General features: G+C 35.4%; 1 protein-coding gene across 1 annotated transcript in view; it reads left to right on the top strand.

Moving 5' to 3' along the window:
* The window catches only part of TTC6 (tetratricopeptide repeat domain 6), a 184,353-nt gene that overhangs the window by 104,871 nt on the left and 64,647 nt on the right, over window positions 1-14,835 (top strand). Inside the window, exons 10-11 of the mRNA XM_077769243.1 lie at window positions 4,302-4,391; window positions 6,704-6,778. Coding sequence (XP_077625369.1) covers window positions 4,302-4,391; window positions 6,704-6,778 — 165 coding nt within the window. The remainder of the gene's footprint in view (window positions 1-4,301; window positions 4,392-6,703; window positions 6,779-14,835) is intronic.

Here is a 14,835-nt window from a genome sequence, read left to right as displayed (position 1 = left end):
TCATTAAGATGTGTTTGCACAAACATGTACAAAAGAATTTTGGAATTAATATATGCTTAAATCATTGAAAAAAGAGAAGTTTTTCTTTTCTAATTTTTGTGTTGTTCAGTGTTTTTTGTTTGTTTTATTTATGTTTTATTTTAATTCTAGTATAGTTAACAAACAGGATTTTATTAGTTTCAAGTGTAAAATATAGTGATTCAACAATTCTGTATGTCACTCAGTGCTCATTATGATAAGCGTACTCTTTAATCTCCATTACCTATTTCACCCATCCCCCCAACTACCTCTGCTCTATCAGTTATCATCAGTTCTCTATAGTTAAGAGTCTGTTTCTTGGTTTGTCTCTCTCTTTTTTCCTTTGTTCTTTTGGTTCTTAAATTTCATGTATGAGTGGAAGGATATGGTATTTGTCTTTTTTGACTTATTTCACTTAGCATTATGCTCTGTAGCTCCATTCTTGTTGCAAGTGGCAAGCTTTTTCTTTTTTATGGCTGTGTAATATTCCAGTGTGTGTGTGTGTGTGTGTGTGTGTGTGTGTGTGTGTGTGTGTACATACCATACCACTTTTCTTTATCCATCCATTTGTTGATGGACACTTGGTCTGTTTCTGTATATTGGCTATTGTGGATAATGCTGCACTAAACATAGAGGTTCATATATCTTTCTGCATTAGTATTTTCATATTCTTTGAGTAAATGTCCAGTAGTGCAATTACTGGATCATATTGTAATTCTATTTTCAATTTTTTAAAGTAATCTCTACACCCACTGGGGGCTTGAACTTACTACCCCAAGATCAAGTGTTGTCTGCTATACCAACTGAGCCAGCCAGGCATGCCTCTATTTTTAGTTTTTTGAGAAACCTCCATACTGTTTTCCATAGTGGCTGCACCAGTTTGCATCCACTCCAGTAGTGTACAAGGGTTCCTTGTTCTTGGGTTGTTCAATGTTAAAGTATTTTTTCTTAAGTCATTTCATTCTTACAGAAAGCAATCTGTTTGATTGAAATGTATAAATTATATGTAGCGTTTGTATATATTGTCTCTTCAGTCTTAATCTTCATTTTTTAAAAAATGTTTATTAATTTATTTTGAGAGAGAGAAGGAGAAAGAGAGCAGAGAGTAGGGAGAGAGAGATAATTCCAAGCAGGCTTCACGCCCAACGCAGAGCTCCCGACTATGAGATCATTACCTGAGCTGAAATCAAGTGGTGGATGCTTAACCATTTCTAATGGTTAATCTTCATTACTAATGTTGCATCACTTTCTTTCCCATTTCTAATCATATTTTTGAGATTTTTTCTTTCCAAAAAATTTTTTTAATGAGTTTAATTATTTTGTCTTTTCTCATTTGTTTTCAGTTACAATTGCTTTAGTCTCCACGTCTCAAATTACTATACTCACACAGGTATCAAATCATTAACTTTTTTTTAGCAAGATTTATAATGTAGGATCTCCTAGCTGTTAGATATTTCTGGCCTGTCAGACAGACAAAATAATTAACATTGAACAACCCAAGAACATTGTTAACTGAGCACTTACTTTTCAGTAGGCAGTATACTACAGACGTTCATTAAATTCTCAGAACACCCACTTTACATAGAAAAACAACTATTTTGGTAAATTGTGTTTTATCATCCTTATTTTGGAAGTATATATACTGTTTCTTATAGTGATTTCCCTTGATATACATCTTTAATTTATCAAAATCTGATGTTAATCAATATCTCTATACTCTTCCAGGAAATTCAATGACTTTTAAAACCTTTCAATTTCATTACCACCTCTTGACTTAATATGTTTTTACTTTAATAAATTTTTAGATATTTATCTTCTAAAACTCTCAAAACATTGTTATTAATATATTATAGAATACTTTTTCTATTTTACCCATATATTATCCCTCTCTTTTTTCTTTTCTTTCTTTTTTTAATATTTTATTTATTTTTGAGAGAGAGATAGAGACAGCATGAGCAGGGGAGGGTCAGAGACAGAGGGAGACACAGAATCTGAAGCAGGCTCCAGGCTCTGAGCTAGCTGTCAGCACAGAGCCTGATGCGGGGCTCGAACCCACGAACCATGAGATCATGACCTGAGCTGAAGTCGGATGCTTAACTGACTGAGCCACCCAGGCGCCCCTTTCTTTCTTTCTTTCTTTCTTTTTTTTTTTTTTAAATTTTTTTAATGTTTTATTTATTTCTAGGAGAGAGAGAGAGAGACAGCGTGAGAAGGGGAGGGTCAGAGAGAGAGGGAGTGACAGACTCTGAAACAGGCTCCAGGCTCTGAGCTGGCAGTCAGCACAGAGCCCGACGCGGGGCTCGAACCCACCAACCGCGAGATCATGACCTAAGCGAAAGTCGGACGCTTAACCGGCTAAGCCATTCAGGCGCCCCTCTTTTCTTTTTTTTATCCTCCTACCGTCAAAGGTTATTTACTACCAGTCTTCTTAAAAAAGAGGCTTAAAAACATTTATTTATTTATTTATTTATTTAATTTATTTTATTTAATTTAAGTAGGCTCCATGCCTAGTGTGAGGCTTGAACTCAAGGTGACCCTGAGATTAAGAGTCACATTCTCTGCTGATTGAGCCCGCCAGGCACCTGTACTTCTATTCACTTTAAATCTGAGGATATAGCATCTCCTGTAGCCTTGGATACTTGTATATTTTGTATGTGTACAATATTATACAGTGTATTACATTTATGTAAATATATATAAATAAATCAAGTTCCATAACTTAGGTAAGTTCCGGGCTTTGATTGCTATCACCCTTGCCCCAAGAATTTGTCATTCTTTAGCTCAGACTTACAGCTGGTTTGGCAAACATCATGAGAACAAAAGCGTCATAAATACTGGGCTTTTCCGGGTTCTTGTCTTTTCTTAGATTTTGGCCCAGTATCTGTTCATCATCATGTTAGCTTTTTGATGCTTTGAAGATTGTGTTTTTCATATTATAAGTAGCTTTCTTAGTTTTCCTCAGCAGAATTACCTAGCCTGCCATAATTAGAAGCAGTCATAATTGACTTTTAAGGCAGCAAAACTGTTTCCATTTCTATCTACATTGCAGCTACTATTGGACACATATCAGTTTTAGCAATAACTCTGGAGTAGAGCAATAACTCTGGAGTTACATCAGATGTCATATAAGCAATATTTGCTCTCTCAAGATACATTGGTTTGGCCAATATCTTGGCAGGTTCCAATATATGAACCATGTTCTCTTTTTAAAAATCAACCATTTATTGTTAGTAAGTTTTGCTGTTTCGATATCTGTAAATTACAGTATTAAGGTTTTTGTCTTTTGTTATTATTAAAAGCACTTTCTTAAGTAGATAGTAGCTGCTATTCTGTCGTATTTTATGTAAGCATATGACAAAACAGTTCCAAGGTCTCTTGTGTATCACATAGTTTGTTGTTGAAGAGTAATGGTGACCAAGTATCCTTCTGCTATGGTTAGTAATTCTCTTAGCTTATACTGTGCTATAGCTGTATTAGAAAAATACAATAGAAGGTGAATAAACATCAATGCTGGTGATTCCTAAATTACCCATAGCCTTCTCCATATCTGTTCCATTCTCAATGGTAATTTCCTGGTACTTTTAAAAGCTAATTTCCTATTGAATAAATATTTTTTGAATTTGAAATGTTAGTTGTTTGAGACCTAAAAATTTCAGCAAAGTAGCAGTATGATTTAATTCATCGTGAATACACCAGGCTGTCAAGCTTTGATCTTCTAGTTGTTTCTATATATCCAAATCACTGCTTATAATATAGAAGAATAACACATTTAATAATAATTGTAATGATTATAGCAATTTACCCTTACAACAATAAATATACATATATAACTTAGTTAATGGAAAGAGTTTGAATTGTAAAGCATTTAAGGAGATTTCCAGTCCAGTAAAAATTTAGAATGCTAACTTGTATCTGACAGAGAATAGTCATATATTGACAATAAATACAAATAATGTCTTATTCGTAATTCTGATATTGACGTACTAAATAGATTCAATGCTAACCTATGAAATCACGGTATCATTGATTGTTCCTAAGATTAGTAATGCCAGAACTAAGGTAGAATATCCATTTAGCTAATAGCCAAGACAGAAGCCAAATTGTGGGTTTTGGCCAAATACTATGGCTGTTGCTGGACTTTTAATATGTTTCTGGTAAACGTTTTTTATACTTCTACCTTTTCCATATGTTTGGTAATAATGTTGTACTGTGATGTAACAGTAATCATAGGCTTTTTAAAGTATTCCACTATATAACTTAAAACTGTTATCTTTTTATAACAGAGTGTTCAAGCAAGCAAAATTTTAATTGAAAAATTTTCATCTGAAAGCAAGGAAAGTGTCGTTTTAAATCAGCATACCAGAAGTTCTAGGGTATGTATGATTTTTATTTTAAATTGTGAATCAGTTGCTTTATCTTGCTACAGCTCAGATGTGATTTCTAGTAGTTCTGGAAATTATTTCTTGGTGCCTCCTCACTCTGGGAAATATCTCAGAAGATTCATTACTGGTGCCTTTGCTCTTTTTCAAATGTGTTGTCTTTGTGACACTCAGAAGATGTTATTTACTAATCAATAGCAATATGTCTGCTGTGAATTTTCCTAAATTTTTGACAATTTCTGGTCTCACACTTATTTATCACTTCTTGGCTCGGTCTTAAATGATTAAAGAAACATGTTTGTGAATGTTTTGACCAAATGGGGGAATTGGTTATGGCCATGAAACGGTAAAACTGAATTCTCTAAATGGTGATTAGACTCATCCTCATGGCATTATTATCACTGTAGTGGATACAAGTAAACTACTTAAATAATATACACAATTGGGTAGAAAAGAAATAATGATTGAGGGAAGCTAAGAGAAGAAGAAGGGTATGAAGTATACATAACTGGTTTAATAGATGTCCTGAACTTTGTGGGGGACAAAAGAAACAATTTTAGTTTTCTCTCATTAGTGCCTTCAGCCCTCTGTTCCCCTTGATGATATCTTGGGATGCTTAATGGCACATAGTGGAAAGTCTTGGTGCCTTGGACAAATCAAATCCCATTCTAGCCAGTTAGCTAGATTAAAGATATGTCTATGCCTCCTCCTTTATCTCTCATACAGTTAGGTAATATGTGTTTTTTTTTTTTTTGGAGGGGATAATGTTTCTAATTAATATAGATCATTTTTTGTTATTTTCCTTATAGCACTTACTAAATATTTGTCCGTATGTATGTTTGATCATTTTATTCCTCACCAGCCTGGGCTAATGCCATTCTTCTTCTCTGTTTTATCCATATCACCTAGAGCAGTGACCATCACATAAAAAATAATTGAACCAATGAATATCACCATCTAGTTTGGAGTGCCACTTGTACTTTCTAGACTATTATAGTAGCACTGTGTATACCTACCTGTCAGATATTCCATTTTTAGTAGCTGCTTCTTCCAATCCATCCTCTTACTGCCTCATAGTTTATTTTTAAAAAAAATTTTAAATGTTTATTTATTTTTGAGGAGGAGAGATCCAGAGCATGAGCAGAGGAGGGGTGGAGAGATCAGGAGACACAGAATCTGAAGCAGGCTCTAGATTGAACTCTCAGCACAGAGCCTGACAGTAGGACTAGAACCCATGAACCATGACATCATGACGCAAGCCAAAGTCAGACACTTAACCTACTGAGCCACCCAGGTGCTCCACCTGCTATGTTAAATCAAGTAGGATTGTATCACTCATGTCTCAAACTGAGTAACTCCACCTACCAAATATGCCTCATAACCTGGCCTCAACATGACTTTCTAGCTTACCTCCCATTATATTTCTGCTTTTATGTGGTCTGGATGTACCTGGTACTCTGCCCATACCAGAGCCCTTGGAGACTCTTACCTCGCCCCCCTCCCCCCTTCCCCTGCTGCATTCTCTGTGCTTGTTTAGGCTGTTCCCTTGCCCTGGCATGTTCTCAACTCCACCTCAGTCTATGGCAATGTCGTCACCATTCACAGGGAAGCCCTGCACTCCCTCTTCCTGCCAGTGTATCCAGGTCGCATCCCTTTCAGAACTGACTTCTCCCTATCCTGTGTTCTCTTTACACCAGATCCATTCATGCCATCTGTAGTCAGTGCCACAGCTGCTTTGGATTATAGTTCTTTCTTTTCTTCATGTTTCCACTATTGTATTGGTTGAGGATACATGTCATTTTTTTGGTACTTTCCACACTATCTAGTATAGTAGAATTTCCCAACTCTTTCATTTTAATAGCTCTCAAAGTAAGTGATGATATTTGTATAGTCCTGTGGAGTAGAAGGTTGAGGTTGTTCATGATGACAGTAGCTGCTTCAGGTCCTACTAGTGCAGCCTCAGTGCTAAAGGGATCAATGGCTCAGCATATTTATGGCACAGTTATACACATTTGTGCCCCTTACATCAACCAGAAAGCTTTGGTAAGTGTTTGTTGTATCATTGAATTTAAAAACATAAGAGTTTCCATTATTAAGCACTTTTCTAAATCAACTGATGGACCTTCAGTTCTGCTCCTCTCTGTGAAATCAGGGACTTCAAAGTCAGTCAGAATGTGTATTTTAATTAGTATTTCTGCATTTCATTAATTTACCTGAGCAGTTATCATTAGTCAATTGTCATATGATATTTTACTTTACCAAATAGTATCTATAGTCAATGCATTTTTGTCATTTGATTATTTCAGTTTCTTTTCCTAAGAAAATCTGCATCATTTCAGAATATCCAAAAATGTTTCAGCATACCATCTTCACAATTAAAGGTATGATTTTTAGTCTTTATTATTCAGAATAAATGCTTGTATTTCTATTAATAATCACTACTGATGCTTTTTTGTTTGTTTTCCTGAAATAGTATAGTCAGTTGATTCATTCAGAGTTGATTAAAAGTTTGGATTTGAGTGTGTATTTGGTAGCCCCTGTAAAATTGTGATTGGTGCTGCCAATTTAAGGTTTTCAAAAGCTTTTGGAAGTATCTCATGTTCATAGTTTGACTTGGTATATTATAAGTCAAGCCAATGATATTGACCAACATTTGCACTGGGCTCATCGTTTTAAAGCATTTTCATGAACACTAGTCCAGTCTAGTCTCAAGCTTCACAGTATCCCAAGAGAGGGAAGGTGAGACAGATATTATCCTTGTTTTATGTGTGAAAAACAAAGGTCAGAAAGTGATAAATGGCAGAGCTAGAAGTTAAACCCACAACCCCTATTAGTAAATGCAATGTACTTTCCTTTGCACTGAGGATGCACAGGCCTTTTGGAGTGGCTGGTTCTTCTTTTTTTAAGTGTATTTATTTATTTTGAGAAAGAGAGAGAGCATGCACACGAGAGAGTGGGGTTGGGGGGGAGACAGAGAGAGAGAAAGAGAGAGAGACAAAGCACCACTGGAGGAGGGAAGAGAGAGAATCCCAAGCAGGCTTCATGCTGTCCACCTAGAGCCCATGGTGGGGCTTGATCCCAGGAACCACAGGATCATGACCTGAGCTGAAAACCAAGAACTGGATGCTTAAGTGACTCAGCCACCCTGACACTCCTGGAGTGGCTGGTTCTTACCCTCAGTGGCACTGATATTTAGCTTCAGCTTTTGTTTTTCTCTCTGAAATCTTAGAAATCTATCTTGATCCTCCATGTTACTTGCTTGTATCTTGCTTAATGTAAGCCTGCTTCCTATGTCATTTCTGACATATTCTTTTCTTACTGACCTTTTGATTCCTCTGCTTTATATTCCTGTACAATCACACTATCCTTAGGATTTCTTTATTGGCATATAATTGACATATAACATTATATTAGTTTCAAGTATACAACACTGTAATTCAATATTTGTATGTATTGCAAAATGATCACCACAACAAGTTTAGCTAACATGGTGATACATTTTTTTCATGTGATAAGAACTTTTAAGATCTACTCTCTTGGAAGCTTAAATTTTTTTAAATGTTTATTTATTATTTTGAAAGAGAGAAGGAGACAGAGTCCAAGCAGGGGGGCGGGCAGAGAGAGAGGGAGACATAGAATCCGAAGCAGACTTCAAGCTTTGAGCTGTCAGCATAGAGCCCGATGCAGGGCTTGAACCCACAAACTGTGAGATCATGACTAGAGCCGAAGTCAGATGCTCAACTGACTGAGCCACCCAGGCACTCCCATTAAAAAAATTATTTTTGCAACTTCTAAATATACAAGACAGTATTTAAAAAAATGTTTTTCTTTCATAGTTTATTGTCAAGTTGGTTTCCATATAACACCCAACGCTCATCCCAACAACTGCCCTCCTCCATGTACAATACAGTATTTTAACCACAGTAACTCTGCTGTATTACATCCCCAGGACTTATTTATTTTATAATGGAATTTTGTACCTTTTGACCATCATCACCCATTTTATCCATTACCCAATCCTTGCCTCTGGCAACCACCAATCTATTTTGTGTATCTATGAGTTGTTGTTTTTAAGATTCCATGTATAAGTGAGATTATACAGTATTTATCTTTTTCTTTCTGAGTTATTTATTTATTTTACTTAGCATAATGCTCTCAAGGCCCATTCATATTGTTGCAAATGTCAGAATTTCCTTTTTGAAAGTTTATTTATTTATTTTGGGAGGGCAAGGGTAAGGGATAGAGAAAGAGTATCCTAAGCAGACCTCACACTGTCAGCACTGAGCCCAGTGTGGGACTTGATCCCACAAACCATGAGATCATGACCTGAGCTGAAATCAAGAGTTGGACGCAACTGACTAAGTCACCGAAGCACCCCGAACTTCCTTTTTAATGGGTGAATAATATCCCATTATATATATGCACATATATGCACATCACATTTTCTTATCTATTCATCCATTGATGGACACCTACACTGTTTCTATATCTTGGCTATTATGACTAATGCTGCAAGGAATAAGGAGTGAAGATAACTCTTCAAGGTCCTGATTTCATTTCATATGCCCAGAAGTGGGATTAGATCTTATGGTACTTCTATTTTTAGTTTTTTGAACAACTTCTATACTGTTTTCCATAGTGGCTGCACCAATTTACATTCCTATCAAGAGTGGACAAGGGTTCCCTTTTCGCCATAGCAATACCAACACTTAATATCTCTTGTCTTTTTTATAATAGCTATTCTACCTCTTTATTTCTTGTATACCTATCATAGGTTTTGGGTTTGCCGTTACCATGTGGTTTGTATGTAACATCCAAAGTACACAGAAGTCTATATATATTTGATGGTCATTTAAGTTCAAATACATTCTAAGAAAACAAAAAAAAACCAAAAAAGAAAAAAATTCTTTTTTTCTTTTTCCCCTTTTCTTGTCTCTTTTTACTCCCTCCTCCATATTTTATACATACGTTTTCATAGTTTACATCTTTTTATTAATAATTTTTTTATGTCTAATTGTGACCATTTCTTTTCCACTTAGAGAAGTCCCTTTAACATTTCTTGTAAGGATAGCTTAGTGGTGATAAACTCCTTTATCTTCTGTTTGTCTAGGAAAATCTTTATCTTTCCTTTAAATCTAAATGACAACTTTGTGGGGGTAGAGTATTCTTGGTTGTAAGTTTTCTTCCTTTCAGCTCTTTGACTATATTACGTTACTCCCTTTAGACCTGCAAAGTTTCTGCTGAAGAATCAGCTGAAAGCCTTATACGTTTTCTCTTATAGGTAACTTTTTGTTTCTTTTTGCTGCTTTTATCTTCTCTTTATCTTTAACCTTTGACATTTTATTATTATTAAAAATGTTTGTTTATTTTTGAGAGAGAGAGAGAGAAAGAGAGAGAGAACAGAAGAGGAGCAGAGAGAGGGGGAGACACAGAATCCGAAGCAGGCTCCAGGCTCTTAGCTATCAGCACAGAGCCTGACGTGGGGTTTGAATTCACGAACCGTGGGATCATGACCTGAGACAAAGTCATACACTTAACCGATTGAGCCACCCAGGCACCCCTAACCTTTAACATTTTAATTACTATGTGCTGTGGTGTGGGCCTCCTTGGGTTCATCTTGCTTGGAACTCTGTGCTTCTTGGACTTGGATATCTATCTCCTTCCCTAGTTTAGTGGACTTTGCAGTTATTATTTCTTCAATTAAGTTTTCTACATTTTTATCTTTCTTTTCTTCTTCTGGGACCCCTGTAATGCAAATATTTGTTCACTTGAGGTTGTCCAAGAGATCTCTTAATCTATCCTCATTTAAAAAATTCTTTTCTCATTTTACTGTTGAGCTTGTGTGCTTTTTATTACCTTGTCTTCCAGGTCACTGTTACATTCTTCTACATCCTCTCATCTACTGTTGATTTCTTCTAGTATGTTTTTTATTTCTGTTATTGTATATTTCAATCCTGATTGGTTATTATTATTTTTTAAAATATTTTCTATCTCTTTATTGAATGTTTCACTGAGTTATTCCACTCCATCCCAGTGAGTACTTTATGACCATTACTTTAAATTCTTTATCAGGCATATTGCTTATCTCTCTTTCATTTATTTTTCTGAGGTTTTTTTTCTTGTTCTTTCTTTTGGAGCATATTCCTGTTTCCCCATTTTGCTTGACTTTCTGAATTTGTTTGTAGATGGAATGGCTACTCCTCCTAAACTTAAAGAAATGGTCGCTCTTGTGTATGGTGTCCCCTGTGCAAACTGTGTGTGCTTGGTGACTTTTGCTGTCTGGCTGTAGCTGTGGCTGTGTAGTCCAATTGCTCTTTTAAACTGTGGCTTTTTACAGAAAGAAGAAAATAATAATAAAATAAAAGTAAAATTAAAAAAAAAGAAAAAGAAAAGAAGGGAAAAAAGGAAGAAAGGAAAAGAAGAAAAAAGAAAAGAAAAAAACCCCAAAATGGTGCCTGGGTGGCTCAGTTGGTTAAATGTGCAACTCGGCTCAGGTTATGATCTCGCGGTTTGTGGGTTTGAGCCTCGCGTGGGGCTCTGTGCTGACAGCTCAGAGCCTGGAGCCTGCTTCAGATTCTGTGCCTCCCTCTCTGTCCCTGCCCTTCCCCTGCTTCCCCTGCTTGTGCGTTGTCTCTCTGTCTCTCAAAAGTAAATAAATGTTAAAAAAGAAAAGAAAGAAAGAAGGGAGGGAGGGAGGGAGGGAGGAAGGAAGGAAGGAAGGAAGGAAGGAAGGAAGGAAGGAAGGAAACCCCAGAAGGACAAAAATAAAAACAAAACAAGACAAATTAAAAATAAAAATTAATAAAAAATAAAAATAAAAAAACTAAAACAAAAATCCTGGTTTATTTTTTTTGTCCTAGTGCCACAGGGACTGGCGTGGGCTTGTAGACCTTGGGATTGCAGACCCTGAGACTGGCTGAGGTTGCAAGCTCACTGTGGGCCGGACTCTGTTCTGGGCTAGGCTTTCAAGGTGAATGGGGAGAGAGCAGTCCTGCAGCTCCTTGACCCTTTTAAACCTTGGCTTTGTTTTCTGTGCCCCGGCACACTGGAGGCTGGCATGGATTTGCACATCCTGAGCTTGCTGAGGTCATTCGCTTGCTGTGATGACTGGACCTACCAGTTATGGTATCCAGACCCTGATCCTATCTAGAGGCTTTTAAAGTGGAGAAGAAATAAATGTAAGCTGTGTTGTTCTCTAGTTCCTCTGACCTAGAGAGCTTCCCAAAGTTTCTCCTCCATTTGGCAGAGGTCCCGTGTTTTCTCCTTTATATACTAGCCACTCTTTTAAACTGTGGCTTTTTTTCTGTGTCTAAGGAAAGACAAATATGTTCCCAATTCCTCAGAACTATCCCTCTACACTGCCGTTTAAGGCAAAAGGGTTGGGAGTTCCCTTTGTTTTCATGTCTTTGTCTCTGTTGCTGTTCTTTTTTGTCATTCCCTATCTTTGATTGTTCAATAGCTGATCCATTGGCCTTTAGTTCCTCAGGAGGAATTGTTCTGTAAATAGGTGTAATTTGGTGTGTTCTGTGGAGGTGAGTTCTGTGGAGGTCTTCCTATTTTGCCATCTTGGATGGGAGCTCCTCCCTATAATAGGCATTCTAACAGGTTTGAGGTGATATCTCGTTGTAGTTTTGACTTGTATTTTTCTGATGGTTAGTGATGTTGAACATCTTTTTATGAACCCATTGGCCATTTGTATGTCCTTGGTAAAATCTCTATTCAGTTGAACCCATTGGCCATTTGTATGCCTTTGGAAAAATCTCTATTCAGTTGCTTTGCCCATTTTCTAAATTGGATTTTTTTGTTGTTGCTATTCAGTTATGAGTTTATTATATATTTTGGATATTAACCCCTTTTCAGATACATGGATTTCAAGTATTTTTTTCCCATTTTGTAGGTTGGCTTTTCATTTTACTGATTTTTTATTTTGCTGTGCAGAAGCTTGTTTATTTTTGCTTTTGTTGCTTATACTTTTAATATCATATTGAAAACAAGCATTACCAAGGCCAATATCAAATAGCTTTCCCCTATGTTTACTTCTAGTTGTTTTATAGTTTAAGAAATTTAAATTGAAATCTTTAATTTATTTTTAGTTAATTTTTGTGAGTAGTGTGAGATAGGAAGTTTCATTCTTTTGCATATGAATATCTAGTTTTCTTAGCACAATTGATGGAAGAGACTATCAATTCCTCATTGAGTATTCTTGGCTTCTTTATCAAATATTAGCTGACCATATATGTATGGGATATTTCTGGGCACTTGATTCTATTCCATTAGTCTATATGTTTGTTTTTATGCCAGTACCACACTGTTTTGATTACTATTGTTTCTTAATAAATTTTGAAATCTGGAATTGTGAAACTCCACCTTTGTTCTTTTTCAGGAATGCTTTGACTATTCAGGTTCTTTTCTGTTTCCATATGAACTTTAGGATTGTTTTTTCTGTTTTTGTGAAAAGTGACATTGGAATTTTGATAGGGATTATACTGAATCTATTAATGGCGTTGGTAGTATGGAGATTTTAAAATACTAGTTTTTCTGATTCATGAGATACCCTTCACTTATTTGTGTCTTCTTCAATTTCTTTCATTATCGTATTGTAATTTTCAGTATACAGATCATTCACCTCTTTGAATAAATTTATTCCTAAGTATTTTTATTATTTTTGATGCTATTGTAAGTGGAATTTTTTATTTCTTTTTCAGATAATTCATTGTTAGTGTACAGAAATGCAACTGATTTCTGTGTGTTGTTGATTTTGTAACCTACATTTTTACCAAATTTATTAATTAATCCTAACAGTCTTTGGTAGAGTCTTTAGAGTTTTGTCTATATGTGATTATGTCATCTGCAAATAGAGACAGTTTTACTACATTCTTTCTAATTTAGATGCCTATTTTTCTTTCCTAATTGCTTTGGTTAAGACTTCCAGTACTCTGTTAAGTAAAAGTGGCAAGAATGAGTACTCTTTTCTTGTTCCTGATCTTAGCATGAAAGTTTTCAGTCTTTTACTGTTGATCATGATATTAGCTGCAGGCTTGTCATATATGGCCTTTACTATGTTGATGTGTGTTCCTCATGATACGAAATCTGTTGAGAGTTTTTATCATGAGATGAAGTTGAATTTTGTCAAATGTTTTATTTACATCTATTGAAACAGATATAATCTTTATCTTTCATTCTGTTAATGTGATATGTCACATTTATTGATTTGTATATATCGAACTGCCTTTGCATCTGAGGGATAAATCCCACATGATCATGTTGTATAATCCTTTTAATGTGCTGTTGAATTCAGTTTGCTAGTATTTCCTTGATAATTTTCCATGTATACTAATCAGGGATATTGGCCATCAGTGTTCTTTTCTTGTACGTGTGTGCATACAACATATAAATAATGGCATATCAACTGTAAAAAATAAGGAAAATTTGCCTTTTGTGACACATAGATGGACCTTGGGACATTATGCTACATGACAGAGAAAGATAAATACTATCTGTTTTCACTTATATGAGGAATCTAAAAAAACTGAACTTACAGAAACATAGAGTAGATATTGGGGCTGGGTGGGAAAAAGAGGATTGAAGAGATGTTGGTCAGAGAGTACAAGATTCCAGTTATAAATGTGTAAGTTCTAGGGTTCTAATGTATAGGCTGGTGACTATAACTAACAATACTGTATATATTTGAAAGTTGTTAAGAAAGTAGATCTTAAATGCTGTCACCACACAAAAACAATGGTAATTTTGTCAGGGGATGAAAGTATTAACTAACTTTATTGTAATAATCATTTCACAGTATACGCATGTATCATATCATTACATTGTATACCTACATTTACATATGTTATATATTAATAATACTTCAGTAAGATATGAAAAAACCCCAAACCCATTCTGGTAGCTCTACTTTATAGTTATAGATTTCTCAGGATTCCTTCCTGAGTGTCCGACAGAGATACATAGAGCCTCTGTATAATTCATATCTCATCAGCATGGGGGTGTAGCTCAGGGGTGGAGCATTTGACTGCATATCTCATCAGCAAGTGGGGCATCTTATGTTCTACTTTTTTTTTCAGTACTGTGTTTTCTTGATATATATATCACATACATACACATGTCTATATTTTTTCATATATACCTATATTGTACATACACATATTCTATAGTTTATGTATTACCCTATTCTCTATTCTAATATAGGGAGTTACATATAGTTTCTTGAGATGGGGGAAGTATAGTAAGTGTGCAGTGTCAATATCTCTATTGTACTTTAGTGTATAGTTTGTGTGAAATTTTTATGTTTCGAATTTGGGCCTAACTTCACTGTAAAGAAAAACATTTGTATAACAAATTATTATTTATTAACAAACTTAAATGCAATTAATTTATTGAGCATGGCTCAATAAACTGGAAATTCTATATCAAAGAATTGGTA

This window comes from Crocuta crocuta, unplaced genomic scaffold, assembly GCF_008692635.1.
Source record: "Crocuta crocuta isolate KB4526 unplaced genomic scaffold, BGI_CrCroc_1.0 scaffold65, whole genome shotgun sequence".
Lineage (NCBI taxonomy): Eukaryota > Metazoa > Chordata > Mammalia > Carnivora > Hyaenidae > Crocuta > Crocuta crocuta.
This window is presented reverse-complemented; position numbering and strand designations above follow the sequence as displayed.